The 18,509-nt window shown below is 41.6% G+C and overlaps 1 protein-coding gene across 1 annotated transcript; it reads left to right on the top strand.

Annotated features, from left to right (window-relative positions):
• Positions 1-456: 456 nt before the first annotated feature.
• Positions 457-17,814, top strand: LOC146624388 (clustered mitochondria protein homolog). Its single transcript, XM_085363881.1, has 29 exons — positions 457-516; positions 3,822-5,141; positions 6,213-6,373; positions 6,462-6,633; positions 6,916-7,056; positions 7,140-7,270; positions 7,352-7,506; positions 7,689-7,814; positions 7,903-8,050; positions 8,173-8,265; positions 8,467-8,685; positions 8,814-8,989; positions 9,107-9,418; positions 9,518-9,651; positions 9,962-10,063; positions 10,180-10,280; positions 10,361-10,513; positions 10,918-10,980; positions 11,069-11,316; positions 11,442-11,526; positions 13,086-13,239; positions 14,299-14,438; positions 14,550-14,630; positions 15,056-15,181; positions 16,592-16,713; positions 16,869-16,962; positions 17,044-17,178; positions 17,262-17,335; positions 17,467-17,814. Exons 2-29 carry the CDS (start codon positions 3,866-3,868, stop codon positions 17,561-17,563), a joined length of 5,019 nt encoding a protein of 1,672 aa, XP_085220007.1. The 5' UTR covers positions 457-516; positions 3,822-3,865; the 3' UTR covers positions 17,564-17,814.
• The last annotated feature ends 695 nt before the right edge of the window (positions 17,815-18,509 follow it).

Raw genomic sequence — 18,509 nt, 5'->3', positions numbered from 1 at the left:
CCTGCCACAGCTCCTCTCCTCCCCTTGAAGGGCAGACACACACATAGTTTGTGTAATGTGGTTTCGCTGTAAGGACTGGGGAGCCTCCTGCTCTGGAGGAAAGCCTGAGGAAACTTACGTTTCTGATTCCATGAGGAGCAGGAGAATCTGGAGAAGATGAAACAGACTGACAGACTCAGTCTTTCTACAAGGGATGGTAGGGTTGTAGATTTGCTACATTAATCTGTAATGAACTGATGTGATTTTCTCTGTTTTGAGACATGTGCGCTCATTTTCTGCTGTGCTTGTGTTCTCATGAGGTCAAAATAATGTGTGCTACATGTTACATATAAAATCATAACTCTGTCCATTTCAGATCTTCTGCTGTTTTACTTTGGCTCTTTTGAAGCTTTTTAGAGGATATTTTTCTCCTTCTCATCTGTTTTCTTCCTCATTCCAGGATTTTTACACATCCAACATCACTGCTGAGTTCGCCTGATCAGAATTTGTCTCTGAGGTTTTCCAGGCCCTTCCACTGTAAGGTGACACCTCTGCAGGAATACTTCATGATTGTCCTGTCATCAGCTGTCGTCTAAGGCTCTAAGCTGCTTGCATTTACACATGACACACACACGCACGCTTGTGGCAGTGTCAAAACTAGAACTCAGTTACGGCTTAGACGCTCACACCAGACTGAAAGTGCGTGCTTCTGATGTCTACTAACCTCAGCCAGAAGTACGACTGTACATCACAGCTGCAAGCTGAGAAGTTAAAACGTGATACTAAAATATAATTAGTTTGGGTTTTTTTGTGTGTTTGCTTTGGGTAGCATAAGACAGCGTTATCAAATGTGCAGTCAGGAATTTGTATTGTGGGGGGAAACAGTTATCTGATCCAATCCTAAATTTGTAAGTTTGCTCCCTTGTAATGAAATCATCAGACTCTCGTTTTATGGTAGTTTCAATCTAATAGAGAGAGACAGAATATCAACCAAAAATCCAGAAGAAGGACATTATAAAAAAGTTATAAATTGTTTTAAATGTCATTGATCGAAATAGGTTTTTCATTCCCAAGCAAAACATGACTTTGTACTTTTGCTTGTTAGCAAGCACAGGCAAAAGACGTTTCTTGTAGATGGTCACTAGGTTTGCACACATCCTAGAAGGGAATTTGACCCACTCCTCTTTACAGAAACTGTGAAAATTTTCAGGCTGCCCCCCTCAGATTTTTTACAGGGTGAGGTCTAGAAGTCTGGAGATCAGCAATGCTACTCCATTACCTTGAAGTGTTTCTTCTTTAGCCCCTCCTTTGTTGCCATGGTGGCATGTTTTGGGTAGCTGTCATGGTGAAAGAGCCATCCTATGAGACACCTTCAGGGCTCTGGCTGAAAGAAGGAGGTTCTCATTAGGGGTTGGCGATATAAACGATATACGATAGAAACGATTTGGCCAACAATAGAGATTTGACTATACCGCTCTATCGCGATAGCACATGTTGATGATGTCATCAAGCTGCGCCTGGTTTGGTCGAAAGCATGGCAGTGGCTACAACCATTATCTGCAAATTATGCCGAGAGTCATAGCAAAGAGATGAAGCACTTTTGAAATATGGGGAAAGCCAAAAACTGTGCTTCCTCCACTTCCGTAACATTGATTTATTAATGTTGAATTCTCTCGCAGCTGCTCTATGTTGCAGTATGTTAATAACTAACCTTGTGTTGTGGATGAATGATCTCAGTTGTTCTCCTGACTGAAGTTTGGCCCGTGTATAGCATCCTGCTATGCGATTGCATTAGTCCCTAACCACCAGAATCCCTCACGTTAACTTTTATCGAGTGGAAAAAAGTTGGCGTTCATCCTCCAGCTTCACTGTGCTAATGTTTTGCTAACATAGCTGTGTTGTTAGCAATCACGTAGCACAACATTATATACCAGGTAGTCCAACTTCAGTAACCCTGCAAACTCCACTGCTGTTTAGTTTTCTGTCTTCATTATTTTGGAAGTGGTAGGTGGAAACTAGCAAGCTAACTTCCTGTTAACTTCTAACTCTGTTAAATTTAATAACTTCTGTTTTCATGGATGCCTGGATGTTAAACTTAATTGTTACACCTGGTAAAGCAGCAACGCTGATGATTTTATTAAAGATTAAAGAATTTAGACCATTTTTAACTCTCAGTGTTCGTTTGACTTTAGGACCTGATGGGCTCAAAATGTGGTCATAAATATTTTGTACTTGGAAATCGGTTTTGTATGTCTAAAAATATTTGTGTGTGTGTGTAAAAAAGATTTGTATGTGTAAAAATAATTTGTGTGTGCATAAAAAAGATTTGTATGTGTAAAAAAAATTTGTGTGTGCGTAAAAAAGATTTGTATGTGTAAAAAAGACCTGCAGTTCAAAAAAGCGCCCCTCTGACAGCCAAACCCATTGTTCTCTGACTGGATTGTTACATTTGTGATTGACATGACATTGACCAATCAGATGAAAGGAAGAAAAATCGGGTCAAAATTCGTACTTGTAACTTGCAGGGGTTTTTTTTTTTTGGCTAAGTCCATAGACAAATCTTTTTTACGCACGCACAAATTCTTTTTACACATACGAAACTGATTTACAAGTACAAAATATTTATGACCACATTTTGAGCCCATAATGGAGTTTTGGACCCAGATTACTCCGCGAAGCTCCTCACTACGGCAGTCGTAATGCTCTGACAATCCATCAAGCAGTGCGGCTTACCAAAGTTGTACTAAAACATTTTTTAACAGATTTCTGCAGCCAAAATCGGTTCGAGGTCAGTAAACACAACCAGAATGCATACATAAGGCACACTCTCGATTTTTGAGAAAATTAAGGGATTTTAAGTGTGCCTTATAGTGTGGAAAACACGTTATACAGAAGAAAAGAATATATCGCGATATATATCGTTACCGCACATGCTTCAAATTATATCGCGATATGAATTTTAGGCCATATCACCCAGCCCTAGTTCTCATCCAAGATTTTACAGTATATGACCCTGTCCGATAGTGCCTCAATGTGGTGGAGTCTTCCTGTACCCTTAGCTGAAAACAGCCCTAAAGCATGATGTTTCCACCTCTATGCTTGACTGTGGGTTTGGTGATCTTTGGGTGATACTCAGCATTTCTCATCCTTCAAACATGGTGGCTCAAGTTTAGTTTCATTTGGTCACAGCACTTCATTTACATGTTTTCTGTAAATGATAAAGAGGAGTGGGCAAACTAAAGATGGGTATTCTTCAACAGAGGGACCTTGCAGGTGCTGCAATGTTTCAATCAATTGCAGTGTAGTGTTACCACCAGTTTTCTTGGTGGCTGCCTTCAGATCATTAACATGCTCCTCCCATGAAGTTGTGGGCTAATCTGCCACCTTTCTTATGACCATCCCAACCCCATGAGGTAAGCTCTTGCATGGGGCTCTATGTTGAGGAACTGGTGAGAAACTGGTTTTGTGGACAGATGTGCTTTATACATAAAATGGGCTGAGATCCGCCAGAGATTAAATAATTCATTCCACCAATGTAAAGATAGAAAACATAGCACCAATAATGTCAGGTTTATCTAGAAAAGAAAACAATGTCTAATGTTTGTGTATGATTGCGTTGTTTTCTGGTGAAATGAGGAATAATTAGGACCATTCATTATCTCTAAATAAAGTTCCTACTTTGTCAAAACTGTAGGGTCTTGTTGCTTGGTATTTCCTAGTTTGACTTATTTGTTTCCTTTTTATTGTTGTAACTGAACAACACTGGCTCAAGTATGAAAGTATAAGTGGACTCTACTGGGGTTTGACACTAACATAGTTTTTTTTTTTTTGGTCCTCTCTAGGTCACCTTCACAGTTTTTACTTCTTTTTAGCGCATAAAGGCACCATGGGAAACATCTTCCAGTGCTGCCAGACCCTCTCAAACTACTTTAAGTGTCAGGATACACCAGGCCTGGGTGAGGCAGAAAGATCTCCTCTGCTGTCCAGCGAAGAGAGTGAATGTGAGTCACTGAGTTTGCTGGACAACTCGGAGGACGACGTGTTAACCGTCTCAACAAACAGTATAACAAACCTGGCCCTCGAACCGGAGAACTTTCTGTTTCCTGACATCATCCTAAGCAGTAGCCTGGGAGGAGATGTGACTCTGGTGGAGCCAATGGTGTGTCTGCTCGTGTCTGAGGAGGATGAAGGAGGAGGCGAGGGGATGGGCGAGCAAAGAAGCGAAGAACAAGGAAGGAGTAATGAGATGCGAGGCAGAGGGTACTCTGAGGTTGAGACTCAGACTGAAATAGAGACCCAGATTGGTATGGGGGTGCAGACTCAGACTGAGTCGCAAACAGAAGTTCAAACACAAACAGAAACACTCGAGTTCGGTAATAAGAGGGTGGTGAGGGGAGGACGTATGATCATTAATAGTGAGACTGGAAAAGAGATGCATGATTGGGATCAACATGAAGGTGTGGAACAGCTGCTTTTGGAGGCACAAACATCGGAGAAGAAAAGCAGTGACATTTGGTGTGACGTTGAAGTTTCTGCTGACTTGAAGCTGCCAGGAAAGGTAGGAAGGCAGACAGCCAAAGACAAACTCGAAGTGACGGCCACCTTAACAAAGCTAACTTTGCAGACAGAAAGAAACACTGACCCAATTGAAGAGGAACATACAGATTCTGCCCTGAGAGAGTCGACAACCTTACAGTGCAACAAAAAGCCAGACGAGCAAAAGACTGAATCCAAACACACCTCAGTGATGCAGGCTGACCACAAGGTCAGCGGCACAAATGAAAACATTGCTGCAGTGGAGTCAGAGAAGATGACAAAATGCAGCAATAATGACACAGAAAATGTGGAAAACTTTAACCCCACTGAGGGTTGTGTGAACCTGAAACAACAGAGCAATCAGGACAATGGACAGATGGAAGAGTTAGAGCAGACTGCAAATGAAAAGCAACATAATAATATCCACATAAAAACAAACAATTCTGTGGTTCAGACAGCAGGTCATATTCAAAGTCAGGACAAGTCACATCTGCCAAAGAAGTTAGAGGAAGCCATCAAGACTGATGAGCGACAGGCAGAAGGAGAAGAAGAAGGAGAGACTAAGATTGATCGAATGACCCTTTTTTTAGTTGACAGACTGTTTCTGGGAGCAACACATGTCCAAAGTGAGTGGATTTTTTTTTTGTAGTCAGTATTACAGCTGGTTAAGCTAAGACTGTGTTTAAGAACTCATTTATTTAGTCTGAAATCTATCACAGTGAAAAACTCTGGATGATAACACCATATCTTCATTCACCTTCCTTTTCATTTTTTAGATCTTTTTCACTTCCTCGGACAAGGAGGGCATATTTTTGGTATTTTTGGTCGTGTCATTGTTTCTGTCTGTAAAAACAATAACTTAAAAAGTTTTGAAAGATTTCTGGTCAAATTTCATAGGGGTGTAGATCCTGCTCTTCAAGGACTTCAAGGTCAATTCACTAGCTGGGCCTACGTCCTCATTTTAGGTTTGACAGCGTTTTAGTAGGTAAAGGTGAATACTTGGACATGAATTGAGCTGCGGTTTGGGGAAGGCCTCGAAGGGGACTGGGTTTGGCGGATCCCCATGTACTAATAGGAGTGAATAAGTTAAAGAATTGAGAACAAGGAGGGAGGGAGGGTGGGGCACATAAACGAGAATGAACAGCTTGCAGAACTGGGGGAACCTATATAGATGACAACCAGCAGGAGCGTGTTTGGAGGCGTGGTCCTGCTCCTGAAATTCTGAGATATAATCTCCAAAAATTGACAAAAAGCTTTATAATTTAAAAACATTGATTCTCATAAGTGTAGTGTTTGTTGGAATGTGGAAAAGCCGAAATACACTGTAATATAAAATTATATAATAAGCTCAAGTTGTTCATGTCCAGTTATTCGCAAATCAGCATCTATTATCCATTACCCGCTCCAACATAATGTTGGGTAATCAGAGTAAACATCTGCCATGCTACCCTTATCTGATTTTTACTCCACTACAAACTTCTTAAAGTATGTATGCAATCCTCTGCACTTAGTAAATACTGCCCAGAGAGTGAGCAGGATGCTCTCGGGGTGCTTCCTGTATGATCAACTTTCCTTGTTTTTATTTTCATTTTGAATTTGTATTTTCCACCTGATTAACTCACATTAAAGTGTTTGTTTGTTTTTCAGCCAGTTTCATCTCAATGGTCTATTTTTGTCTTTTCTCTTCTGTTTAACAGCACATCCAAATCCAGCTACAGCACCCTCTGAAGATGATCTCCCAGAGCAGTCTGATGATGATAAAAGGAAAAAACTCAGTATCCAAGACATAGTTGATCTCCAAGAGACAAGTTTTACTGTCAGAATCCAGCCTCCGGGAACAGAAAGTTTTGAGCTACAGGTTCTGTTGTTAGTCCCTGTTTTCTCTAAGATTCACTTCACTGTGTCTTCATTTCACTTCAGCTCTCATGTTTCTCCTCCACCATCAGGTGACCGGCCAGATGTTGGTTGTAGAGCTCCACCAGGTGCTTATGGATCATGAGATCACCTGCCATCGCACGTGCTTCTCCCTCCAGCTGGGTGGTGTCACGCTCGACAGCCTTAATGAGCTGCACTCTGTCCCGGGCATCCGTGACGGAGCGGTGATCAAGGTGGTGGAGGGTAACTGCCTCTTCCTGTTCTTACTGCATTAGTTTTGTCTTCATGTGATGATTCACCATTTGAGTCATTTCTCAAAATAGTATTAGAGTGAAAGAAAAACATGAGTACAAAACATCCATACCTTCTTATACTGATGTTAAATTATTTAGCATTACTATTTCTGCATTTCCACTTGATAATCTTATTTCATGAGCATCTTCATATGGAAAATTCTTCCATTTAATCCCGCACTCGTGCAAGATAGATTTGAATCCTTTGTGAGCGTTGTTGCTCCTGTTGCAGAATCTTACTCGGTGCGTGATGCTCGTCTTCATCTCAGACATGTACGTGATCTTCTGAGGAGCCTCGACCCCACCGATGCGTACAACGGCGTGAACGGCAGCTCACTGTCTTACCTCACCTTCTACACCACAGCAAACAATGGTAACGCCCCTCTGTCATACATTAGGATCAGCTTCCCTATAAGAAAGCGCTCAACCCTTTCACCTTTACGTTCAACCCTGCAGATGGTCAGAGCGTGGGGAAGAGGCGAGCTTCTGAAAGGGAGTCTGTTGACTGCAGCCCTCCAGAATACGTCCTCCCCGGCTCTAAGGAGCGACCGCTGTGTCCACTTCAACCAGTCAGAGAGGACTGGAAGGTGAGCTGTCAGTTTTTCTACATGCAGTTAAGGCTGGGTAAATGTGCATTTAGTCGTGGTTAAACAACAGTGAAATGACAGCCTTTGCAGTGCCTGCGGGTCTTGACCCTCAGCAGTTGGAACCCACCTCCAGGAAACAGGAAGATGCACGGTGACTTAATATACCTGAATGTCCTGACTATGGAGGATAGAGAACTCAATATTACATCCTCTACACGGGGTTTCTTCCTCAATCAGTGAGTTTTACATGCTATAAAAAGGTTTTATCCATCCTGGCAAGATATTTTGTTCAGATGTTTCCAGTAGGTTTAATAGTTATAATTATAATTAAACATTGGTATTTCCCCTTGAGTACTGTAGTTACTCAAGGGTATAAACTTGCCTTGACTTGGCGTGTGCTCTTCTCTGACTTCTTCAGGTCAACTGCCTTCAACTTTAACCCCAAACCTGCAGTTCCTAAAACCCTTTGCCATTCTCTAGTGGAGCTGCTGAGTCAAGTCAGCCCTGCTTTCAGGAAAAACTTCACCGCCCTGCAGAAGAAGAGGTGAGCCAACTGTTTGGAATCGATTTAGAACTTGTTTTAGCATGAAGCTTGACAGTAAAAATATTTTCCATCCTCTGCTGTGAGCCAGAGTTCAGCAGCACCCTTATGAGCGCATTGCAGCACCATTCCAGGTGTTCACCTGGACTGCACCACACGAGGACCACACTCTTGACTGCGTGAGAGCGGAGGAGACGCACGCCAGCTACATGGGCCAGGATGAGCATACGGTAGTGGACGCAAGATCGAGGAGGCAACCTAAATGTGGAAATGCAGGACATGTAAAAATATAGGTTTGATTTTACATTTCAACTGATGGCGATGATGATGCTGATATTTAGGTTGTGTGTCATGATCTCAGAGTCGGGACTGGAACGAGGAGCTTCAGGGATGCAGGGAGCTCCCCGGGAGCTCCCTGCAGGAACGACTGCACAGAGAGAGGAGCATTTTCAAGGTGCGGATTCCCAACATCATCTTTCCAAGTCTGTCCTTCATTACTAATGATGCAAACCTGTGATAATCAATTTAAAGCCCAGAAGCCATGACCTCTTATAACAGTCCTCTTATGTTTCCTCTATTCTTCTTCCTCCTCTGGGACCAAATTGTTTTATTGAAACATAAACTCATTAACCAGTATTTGAATCCCTCCTCGCAGACCAACAGTGACTTTGTGGCCGCTGCGACACGAGGTGCTACGGCTGTCATTGACGGCAACATCATGCCGATAAACCCAGGGGAGTCGCCTCATTTGCAAATGTTCATGTGGAACAACCTCTTCTTCAGCCAGGGGTTTGATGTGTCTGAGCACTACCGACCACTAGGGGGAAACACTGCTGCTCACGCTGCTGCCATCTGTGACCTAAGAGGAGCTCAGGTGAGAGATCCTGATGGTATGACTGGGGAGGTGTTTGGGAGGAAATTATCATTTCAGATATCTTTAAGGGTGTAGTTATGAGGATATTAATGGTCAAACTGGTCAAAAAATAATCTGCACGGCTGCAGGCATATGCATCAGTGGACATAGAGGGGCTACACACAATCGGCACAGTTGTGGTGGATTATCGTGGTGTCCGAGTTATTGCACAGACGATCATTCCTGGGATACTTGAGAAAAATCAGGAGGAGAGTATAGTGTACGGTTCCAATGACAACGGCAAGACAGTGTTTACTCATCCGAGGTAACATTCCTACATACTCAGTGAAATCTTATATTGTAGCTCTTGATCGAAAAGCCGGACGTGCCCTTTTATTTTGTCACTATTACTGCAGCTGAGCAGGAGTGTGTTTTATGGCAGGTTTCTGGAGCTGCTGGATAAAACCAGTAAGCAGCTGAGAATCCAGCGTCACCAGGTTTTAGACCACAACAACAGACCGGTGGAGCTTTGCTCTGGCATCGAGACCATAGGCATCCCGGGTAATGATGGACGACCTTACATCTTGGACCTCCTGCGAACCTTCCCCCCAGATCTTAACTTCCAGTTCTCAGAGACAGAGGAGAGGAGGGAGGAGGTGCCGAAGGAGTGCCAGAGCTTTGGTTACCCATGTCTCCATTGTCACAGTCTGGCCAGCCTGAGACCTGAGCTGATTGAGGCCTTCATTCAGCACAGGTGAGGGAGACTTTCAGAACTGAACTACTAGACAAGCAGCATGAGCCAATGTTAGAAAATGAGCTTTCTCATCTTCTTATCTTTTATTTTATGATGTAGGTATGAGCTTTTCATGAAGATGGTGTCGCATGAGCTGAGCCAGCTGACTGAACAGGATGAAGCCACAGAGTGGAGTGAGAAGCCCATCTGTGATTCAGATACTGGGGAGAGACCTGCAGCCAGTGCTGACATGGGTGAATAAGACCTTATACAGTGAATAAAGTGAATATGACATATGTACAGAGGTGTCATGCTGAGAAAGAGCATTGCAGATGTGATGTTTGATTTTAAACTGTTGATGGAGAAATCTACAGAAGGTCAGAAGAAGCTGGAACACATGCAATAATCTGCACACACTAAAGAATTTTTATCATAGGCCTGAATCACAGATGATAGAGCCACAAAATGAAAATGCAAATATCAAATGTTAACAGATGTGTGAGGGCAAAGAAAGCGGATTATCTTCATGTTGGCTAACAATACTTTCATATTTGATTTTTGTAGAAATAAGTAAAAGAAATGCGATCCTGAAAGCTTGTAGAGCCGTCGGCTCAGTGAGTGACTCCTGCTTTGACATCCGCTTCAATCCTGATGTTTGCTCTCCAGGTACTGAACACCCTCGTGCTCACATACAAATACTCAGAGTAATATATATATATATATATATATGTATGTATGTATATGTTGTCAGATTAAAGATGAACTGTGTGTCTTTCCTGCAGGTGCTCGATTCCCTGCTGAGTGTTTAGAGGAGGTTCAGAGGCAAAGGTGCCTGCTGTGGGAGGCAGCTGCTTTTCTCCTGTCGCATCAGATCCCAGCAATGGTCAGTTGTGTGTGGAGTGATAATGTTTAAGTGTATCGCATAAAGTGTAAGATGATGTGTGTGTGTCATTTCTGTTATAGTTGATGGACTGTCTTGACCACACAGCAGTGCCAATGGATGGCGGAAGTCTGACCTCAGCGCTTCATCAGCGGGGTGTGAACGTGCGATATCTGGGCACCATACTGAGGGAGCTCGGCAGGGTGGAGGAGAGAAGACGACTCGGCCATATACAGGCACATAATACAGCTATTAATAACCATACCACATAAATGCTATTATTCAGCATATATGAATAAGGCGGGTCTGTTAGGCTGGTCCAGCGTGCATTTTTTTCCACTGAATATACCGCATTGTATAAGAAACCTGTTCCTAATCATTATTGTTGTTATTATTATAAGCTTTGTTTATTTTGCAAGAAAATAGAAAAGCGGTTGTCATATCAAGAAATCAAGAAACATCTCTGAAATCAAAAGTTTAAACCTTCATCAAGCCTTTAAATGTTTGTTCATATAGTGTGAAGCAGCAAGAGCTGGCTTCTCAATATTAGCCTTCACACGTAGATTGTGAAGACTGAGCTAGTCCTGCAGTTTGATCTCATGAACTTTTTCTCGAAGTCTTCTCTCCTCTTCCCTTACAGAGAATTTGCGTCAGTGAAATCATCCTCAGAAGTGCCAAACACATCTTCAGGACCTACCTGCAGGTGCTCAGATTAAGAAAACACATGTACTAATCACTACGCAACCTATCATTGTTTTTGATTTATCAGCAATTACCTTATTTTCTCCCAGGATGTGGAACCTGCAGCTTTCTCTGCAGCTGTCAGTCACTTCCTAAACTGCCTCCTGACCTCCTCCTCCTGCTTCCCCGACTCCTTCTCAGACGAGCTGCTCTCCCGTCGCAGGAGCCGCCGACGCCGGAGTCACGGGAGTCGAGTCACATTGTTGAGTGACAGCGTGTGGGCTAGGCTGACGTCCGGCGAGCTGTGGGGCAGGATCAGGGCTGAGGCTCGAGATTATTATCACTACACATTTGACAGGTGTTTGCGTGCGTGCGTGTGTGTGTGTGTGTGTGTGTGTGTGTGTGTGTGTGTGTGTGTGTGTGCCTATGTGTTCCTGGATATGTGCAGCAAGACTTTCACACTGTCATCCTCTCTGTGTTCAGTGAAAGTATAGATGAAGTAATAGAAAAGCACAACCTTCAGAGGATCTCCCTGCTGAGAGAGATTGCCATCAAGACAGGCATCCAGGTCAGACATCTCTTCATAATACAGCAACCTATGAACTTAAATTAAGTCTCCATCCCATAAGTCTCCATACTGCCAATGCTACGTGAAATCACAACATCTGTATCATAGAATACTCAACACACTGCTTTATTTGGTCAAGACATAACAGACGGGACAAAAATATGGAGAAAAAATACATAAAAATGCTGATCACTGACCATGAGTCAACATTTCTACCCCTTTGCAGAAGCTGACGTGAGGTAATCTAGTTTATTTTTTTGCCACACTTCTGTTCTTTCAAGGTCAAAAAAGATAAGATCTGGATTCAATGTTATCCTACATTTATCCAAGAATTTTTTTTTTAAATTAGAGAATACATTTTTTAATATCCAAAACATTTAAATTTCAATAACAATTAAATGACAAATACATTTAGATTGTATTAATAGCAATAAGTCGACAGATGATTCTCAGCCAACAAGGCTGATCAACAAGATGATCAGCCTTAGAAAAAAAGAGATAACATACCACCAAAGATTTCAATTCAAATAATCCTCAGCTTTCAGCGTTACCTTAATTTTTTGTGGCATAGATTCAACAAGGTGTTGAAAACACTGCTCAGAGATTTTAATTTTGGGTGCACTGTGGACATGGTCAGCAACAGTACTCAGGTAACCTGTGGTATTTAAATGATACTTAGTCGGTAGTAATGAGCCCAGAAAAATATCCCCAACAGCATTTCACCACCATCAGCCTGGTGTTAAAAGGCTAGATGGAGCCATGCTTTCATGTCGTTTACTTTAAATTCTGACCCTACCATCCAAATGTTGCAACGGAAAACGAGATTCATGAAATCAGGCAACATGTTTGAATTATAGCATCCATATCCTGTTCTTTCCTGTTCCTATTAGCCTGAAGCAGTCTTGATATTCTCCTCCGACCTCTGTCATCAGCAAAGCATTTTCACCTACTGAACTGCCGCTTACTGGATATTTTCTCTTTCTCGGACCAAGATCTGTAAACTCTAGAGTTGGTAGGAAAATCCCAGCAGATCAGCACTTTCTGAAATTAACTATGTCATGTTAAAGGTCACTAAAATAACATTTTGCCCCCATTATGATGATCTTGCCCATGTCACAGGTTGCTGCCATGTGACTGGCTGATTAGATATTTGTCTTAACGAGCAGCTGAACAGGCATACCTAATGAAGTGGCCAGTGAATGTATTAATGAACAGTGTGGCAGTCTAGGATCTAAAGTTAAGCGACTTAAGAGGCATATAGAGCTGTTTTTGCACTTATTACATTTATTTAACATTTGTTAAATAGTTTTAATCATGACATTCATGGGTGAAAAGTGAATGTTTTTTTACTTTAGTTTTTCTCTTAAATCCATAATTCTATTTCTTGTGGTTTTACACAAGAAATAGAATATTGACATCAAGCTTCAGAGTTTTTGATGGCTGAAGTTCACAATTTACTGTGCTTAGAGCAGAAAATCAGACCAAAAACCACAAAGTTATTAAATCCAACTTTTAAAGTGCATCTGCTTTCCTCCTCCATTCCCTTTCTCTGTGTTCAGGTGCAGCTGAGGGAATATGTGTTTGAGTCTCGACACAGGCCGGCATTTGGTGAGGAGGACATCGTCAACATGTTTCCCGTGGTCCGGCATCTCAAGCCTACGTCATCGGATGCCACGCAGCTTGTTCAGCAAGCCCAGCTGGCAGTGCAGCAGGGTGAGACATAAGCACAAATATAGACGTAAACAGCATAATATACAGTGTATGTGTTCTTCTTCTTTTTCTTACAGTAAAATTAAATGTGGCCCTCAATGTAAAAGGAGTTTGAGATCCCTACATTTTAACATCCTGCAGCAGCAGGAGCTGCTTCCCTCCAAACATCAACACAAACTCTAAATGTCACTAACTAAAAATATCACACATCTGATAGGGGCAAATGTGTGGCGTGGGAAGAAGCGTTAACAGTATGCTTACACAATCAACAGGAGGTTTTAACGCGCTATTTGTTATTTGTTTGCATTTGCATTGCAAGAAAGAAAAATCACTGTTTTAAAAGTAACTTCCTAATGTGCTCTGTGTGTGAGGAAGTTCTCACATGCAAATTGAAAGAGTATAGTTCTTTGTTCCTGTTCATAGTGGCGACACTGACTCTATTTTAATGCCAGTGATACAAGATCCACACTTCTCATTCTGTAATAAAATACATTCTTAATCTAATATGGAGCTTCAGCAGCCAGTCAGTCACAAAAACCAAGCAAATGTCTTTTAATGTTGCACTCACCATAAGTTACCATGGTGATATAGCCAGGTAAAGAGACAGCCACTTTCATACGCCAACTTTAAGCTCTACATGGCTTGCTGAGCCCATCTGGCTTTATAGTGAAGGCCACAGAGCAAGGTAGGTGGATGCTGGACCTCATCACCTATATTGAAATCATCTCAAGAAGGCTTTCCAGCTTATATAAGAAGAGTAAGCAATCAATAACCTGTACAGTCATCTCATCAGTCTACATGTAGACATGTGTGGATGATTTTATGACACACTTAAATATGTGCTTTTATACCAAGCATGTGCACATATTAAACATGACCGCATTTATGCTATATGTGCTGTATTGTGCCGCTCAGTTCCTTGTATTTAACACGATCTATGATGCACATTGTCAATACAGATCCTGATAATGGATCTGCTCGAAGGCCAGTCCTCATATGAGGAGCAGATATTCATTTCTGTTTATTTGCTGTGCATTAATAGTATTTTGTGTTTGATTTTAGGGCTCCTCAAGGAATGCTACGACTTGATTAGTCAGGCCCTGACTCTATTCAGCAGTGTGTGTGGGGTCCTGCATGAGGACGTGTGCATGTGCCTGCGCCTCCTCGGACGGCTCAGCTACATCTTGGGAGAAAACGCAGATGTAAATATTCATTATGTTAATTTATACAATGAACCAGTACTTAACTTTCTGAATCAAGCAGACCATAGTTATGTACAGCAATGTTTCCTGTAACGTGTCCATGCATTGCAGGCCCTCAGCCACCAGGAAAAGGCCGTAATGAGTTCTGAGAGACTGCATGGTATAGACCATCCACAGACCATACAAGATTATGTGAGTTTCGTCACTTTTTCATTAATTTACAGACAGTCTTGTTATGTTATTTGTGTTGTCTTCCACCCTAACGATCTCCAGTCCACACATCTTATTAAAATATATATATAGTGATATTTTTCAGTGGCACAATCCCTATTTACAGATCTGCAGTTAAAGAAAAAAAAAAAGGATAGTTTCATTAACATCAGCATCATTTTTTTTTCAAGTCTTGACCCTGTGATGTGGATAAAGACACTTATCATGTTTTTTAAAATCCATCTATAGAACCCAAGTTTGCTCATATTGGCCTCACAGTTCTGCAGCTGTTACCGACTGGATCTAGGGATTATTTTTTTCATGTAGAAATTAAAACAAAAACTAGGCAAACGCTTAACTGTATTTATTAAAATATGTCTTTGATATATTATCATTTTATGCTTCAGACCTTTTTGACCCTCTACTGCTTTGCTGGAGGCCACCACTTGACCTCTCTACAGCTGCTGTATCGTGCTCGGTACCTCACCCTGCTTGTTGGTGGAGATGATCATCCACAAGTAGCATTACTGGATGTAAGTGAGATCCCACCTGATTTATTTATTTATTGAGCAGGTGACCACATACTTTAAAAGCAAAAAGGCCCAAAAATAATAATCTTTTAAAAAAAAGTATATTAGCGTGTTTGGTTTGGCAAAGATTTTATGGTGGGTATCTTTCCTGATACCGCTCTCCCCATGTATCCGGGCTTGTGACCGCCACTAGGAGCACACAGGCTTGTGTCCCACCTGTGGTTAGGTTAAGAAGAGAGGTGATGACCAAGAAAGAACACTACAGATGTGACGTTTGTTTTGTGAGTGTTGATGGAGAAGTATAGAGAAGGCCAGAATTAGCTTGACTGTGTCTGTGGCTCTAGAGAAAGCATATTATAGGGTGACAAGAGAGGAAGTGTGGTACTGCATGAGGAAGTCAAAAGTCACAGAGAAGTATGCGAGGGATGGGAAATCAAGACAGTGGTGAGGTGTACAGTAGAAGTGACACATGGGTTCAAAGTGGAGGCTACGTCGGGGATCGGCTCTGAGCTCCTTCTTGTTGACAGTAGTGATGGACAGACTGACAGATGACATCAGGCGGGAGTCTCAATGGACTATAATGCTCGCAGATGATATTGTAGATGATCTGTAGTGAGATTAGAAAGCAGGTGGAGGAAAGCCTGGAGAGGTGGAGGTATTTACTGAAGAGACGAATGATGAAAGTTAATAGAAGCAAGACAGAATACATGTGTGTGAATGAGGGGAGGCAAAAAGAAAGGTTAAGACAGTGAAGGTAGATAAGTTTAAATACCTGAGGTCAACTTTTCAAAGGTGGGGCCAATACAGACTGAAGGGGAAGGTTTAAAAAATGGTAGTGAGACCTGCTATGATGTACGGTATAGAGACAGCAAAAAGACGAGGTGGAGCTGGAGGTGGCAGAGATAAGGATGCTCAGGTTTCATTGGACGTATATTATATATGAGTACATCAGAGAGACAGCTGCGGTTGAGCTGCTTTTCTAATGTAAAAAAAAAAAAACCCTCTTACCATCAAGATTTTTTTATTTGGACATTCAAAACAGTTGAGGAAAATAAGAACTCCGAAAAGCAGAAAACCTGTTGGTGTGTCAGTGTTCCCAGGCCAGCCAAGAGATGTAAACCCCAGGTCTACCTCAGGGCCTCCTTTCAGTAGGACATGCTTGCCCAGGAGGCATCCTAATCAGATACCCGAACCACCTCAACTGACTCCTTTTGATATTTTAATGAGTGAAATATAAAGTAAAAGTCTGAGAATATGTAACACATTATATAAGAATCACAATATTATGTGACACAGTGGTAGTCTATGTGATATTGCACTGGTTAAAAGGTCAAAGTGGGTCATATCCATGAAATACTCAAGAGTAAGAGCTCATTTGTGCGTTTGTGTCCCTGTTTTGCTCCTCTGTGTTAGAGCATGCTAGGTCTGGTACTTCATGGACTGATGGAGTATGAGCTGTCCCTGAAGTTCCTGCAGAATGCCTTAACTTTAACCTCAAAATACCACGGTGTCACATCCCTGAAACACGCAAACAGGTACGTGACACACTTTGTCCTCACGCTCCTTCTTCTTGCATAAAAAACATAGATTCAGTTACAGAAAGTTTGAAAGACAACTGCTGTGATCTTCCTGTTCACATTTGAATTTTCTGTGCAAAAAAATAGCCTTTCCATGTCTTTCTTCTGCACAGTCATCACCTGCTGGCCACTGTGTATGAGAGTAAAGGAGAGTTTCGATCAGCTCTGCACCACGAGAAAGAAGCTTATTCAATATATAAGAGCCAGGTGTGTTTTAGAACAAAGTGTTTTCTGGTGTTATGTCCATGCATTCTGCTCTGGATTTTAACTGTTGCTGAACATGTGTAGGTTGGTGAGAACCATAACAGCACTATGGAAAGCTCGGAATACCTGAAGAGCCTCACTCAGCAGGCTGTGATCCTTCAGAAAGCCATCAACCAAATATACAGCAACACACCTGGTGCCTGTATTCCACCACCAAAGGTTTGCACAGTTTGGATGTTATGTGAACATACACAGATATGCAGTGCATGCATTTCTGGTTGTGACTGTCTGTTTTTCTCTAGTTTTCCACACCGAACCTTCCCACAATACTCCAGCAGCTCAACCTGACATGTGGAATCATTCTCATCCCCCTCAGGTGATTACTGAAACAGACACAGGATCAAAAGTAGCCACTAATGTCCCAGTTTAACACTCCCTGATTAAAACTGTTCATGTAAATGTGCTTTTCCCTCTCACTTTATATATGTTTTGCCTTTTCCTTTCTAGTGGAAAAGAAATTGACGAGCTCCGGGCTGAGTTTAAAGGAAAAGTAAAAGTGAAAACGGAAGAGCTTGAAAATCAATTGTTAAGTTCTGTGGAGTAGAAACAACAATACTGACTTATGAACTAAAAACACAACCACAATGGGACACCTGCATGATCTGTGAAAGTGACTGTGGACAATGAGCAGCAATGGCGGATGAAAGCGAGGCAAAACAATGCCGTTATTAAACAGGTCACCCAGGTGCACCTGTCTCCTGTTAAAAGAGGACTTTGCTCTGCTGTTGTCAGTAGACATAGATTATCAGTGCCATAATAAAGCTCTTGCCGAACTGTACGGCACTGTACGTGATGGCAAACACGTTCAACTCACTTCCTTTTTGTCGTGAAAGTAGATAAATAAAAGCAAGAATTGTGCTGCTAGATGAATGGAAAAGCACAGTAAGCTTTACACTGTGTATACAGAGAAAAAATATATATAGCCACAGTGTTTAATATCTCAGATTGTGAAATGGCATGTCGTCTTCTTGCACTACCCTGAGTGTCCACTGGGTTTCACACTTGTGCCATGAGCATTTCTCAGAACAAAGTAGAGTAGATAGGTTCCCATTATGCAGAAGAAATAGATTTTTTTTAAGTAACTATTTTATAGGCTTATATTAAGTGTGTGTTTTGTATTGTGCGATAGGCCACAGACCTGAAAGTCCAACATTTATGTTACTTGTGTGAATCAAGTAACATTCGAGTGAGAATAGGTAGGCTGTGGGCACTTTAATGAATACATTTTATTGTGTGAGACTGATTTAGATGTGTACCACAATTTAGTTGTTATTAATATCATCTTATTTTTTTATTCTTCTATTATATAATAACAGAAAGCTTAAAAATGAGAGGATTAGGCTTTGAGATTGCATTTCTACTTCATAAAAACAGCGACAGTTTTATATATTTTATATATTATTCCATCTGAAAACTATCCGAGTATTTCTGATATAGCTTCCTGTGAGTTGTTTAGTATAAATCAATATCTGTAGAGCCGAAGCATGGCG

The sequence above is a fragment of the Diplotaxodon limnothrissa genome, linkage group LG10 (assembly GCF_057381915.1).
Source record: "Diplotaxodon limnothrissa isolate DT_005_m linkage group LG10, D_limnothrissa_male_GT1.1, whole genome shotgun sequence".
NCBI lineage: Eukaryota > Metazoa > Chordata > Actinopteri > Cichliformes > Cichlidae > Diplotaxodon > Diplotaxodon limnothrissa.
The sequence above is the reverse complement of the archived record's forward strand: the minus strand, read 5'-3'. Positions and strand labels throughout refer to the sequence as shown.

Bases quoted from the DNA above. Each gene is read 5' to 3' on its own strand.
- LOC146624388 (XM_085363881.1), top strand. From the start codon at position 3,866: ATGGGAAACATCTTCCAGTGCTGCCAGACCCTCTCAAACTACTTTAAG. The intron at 10,064-10,179 runs GTACTGAACACC...TCTTTCCTGCAG, and splicing joins TCCTGATGTTTGCTCTCCAG to GTGCTCGATTCCCTGCTGAG. The intron at 11,317-11,441 runs GTGTTTGCGTGC...CTCTGTGTTCAG, and splicing joins TATCACTACACATTTGACAG to TGAAAGTATAGATGAAGTAA.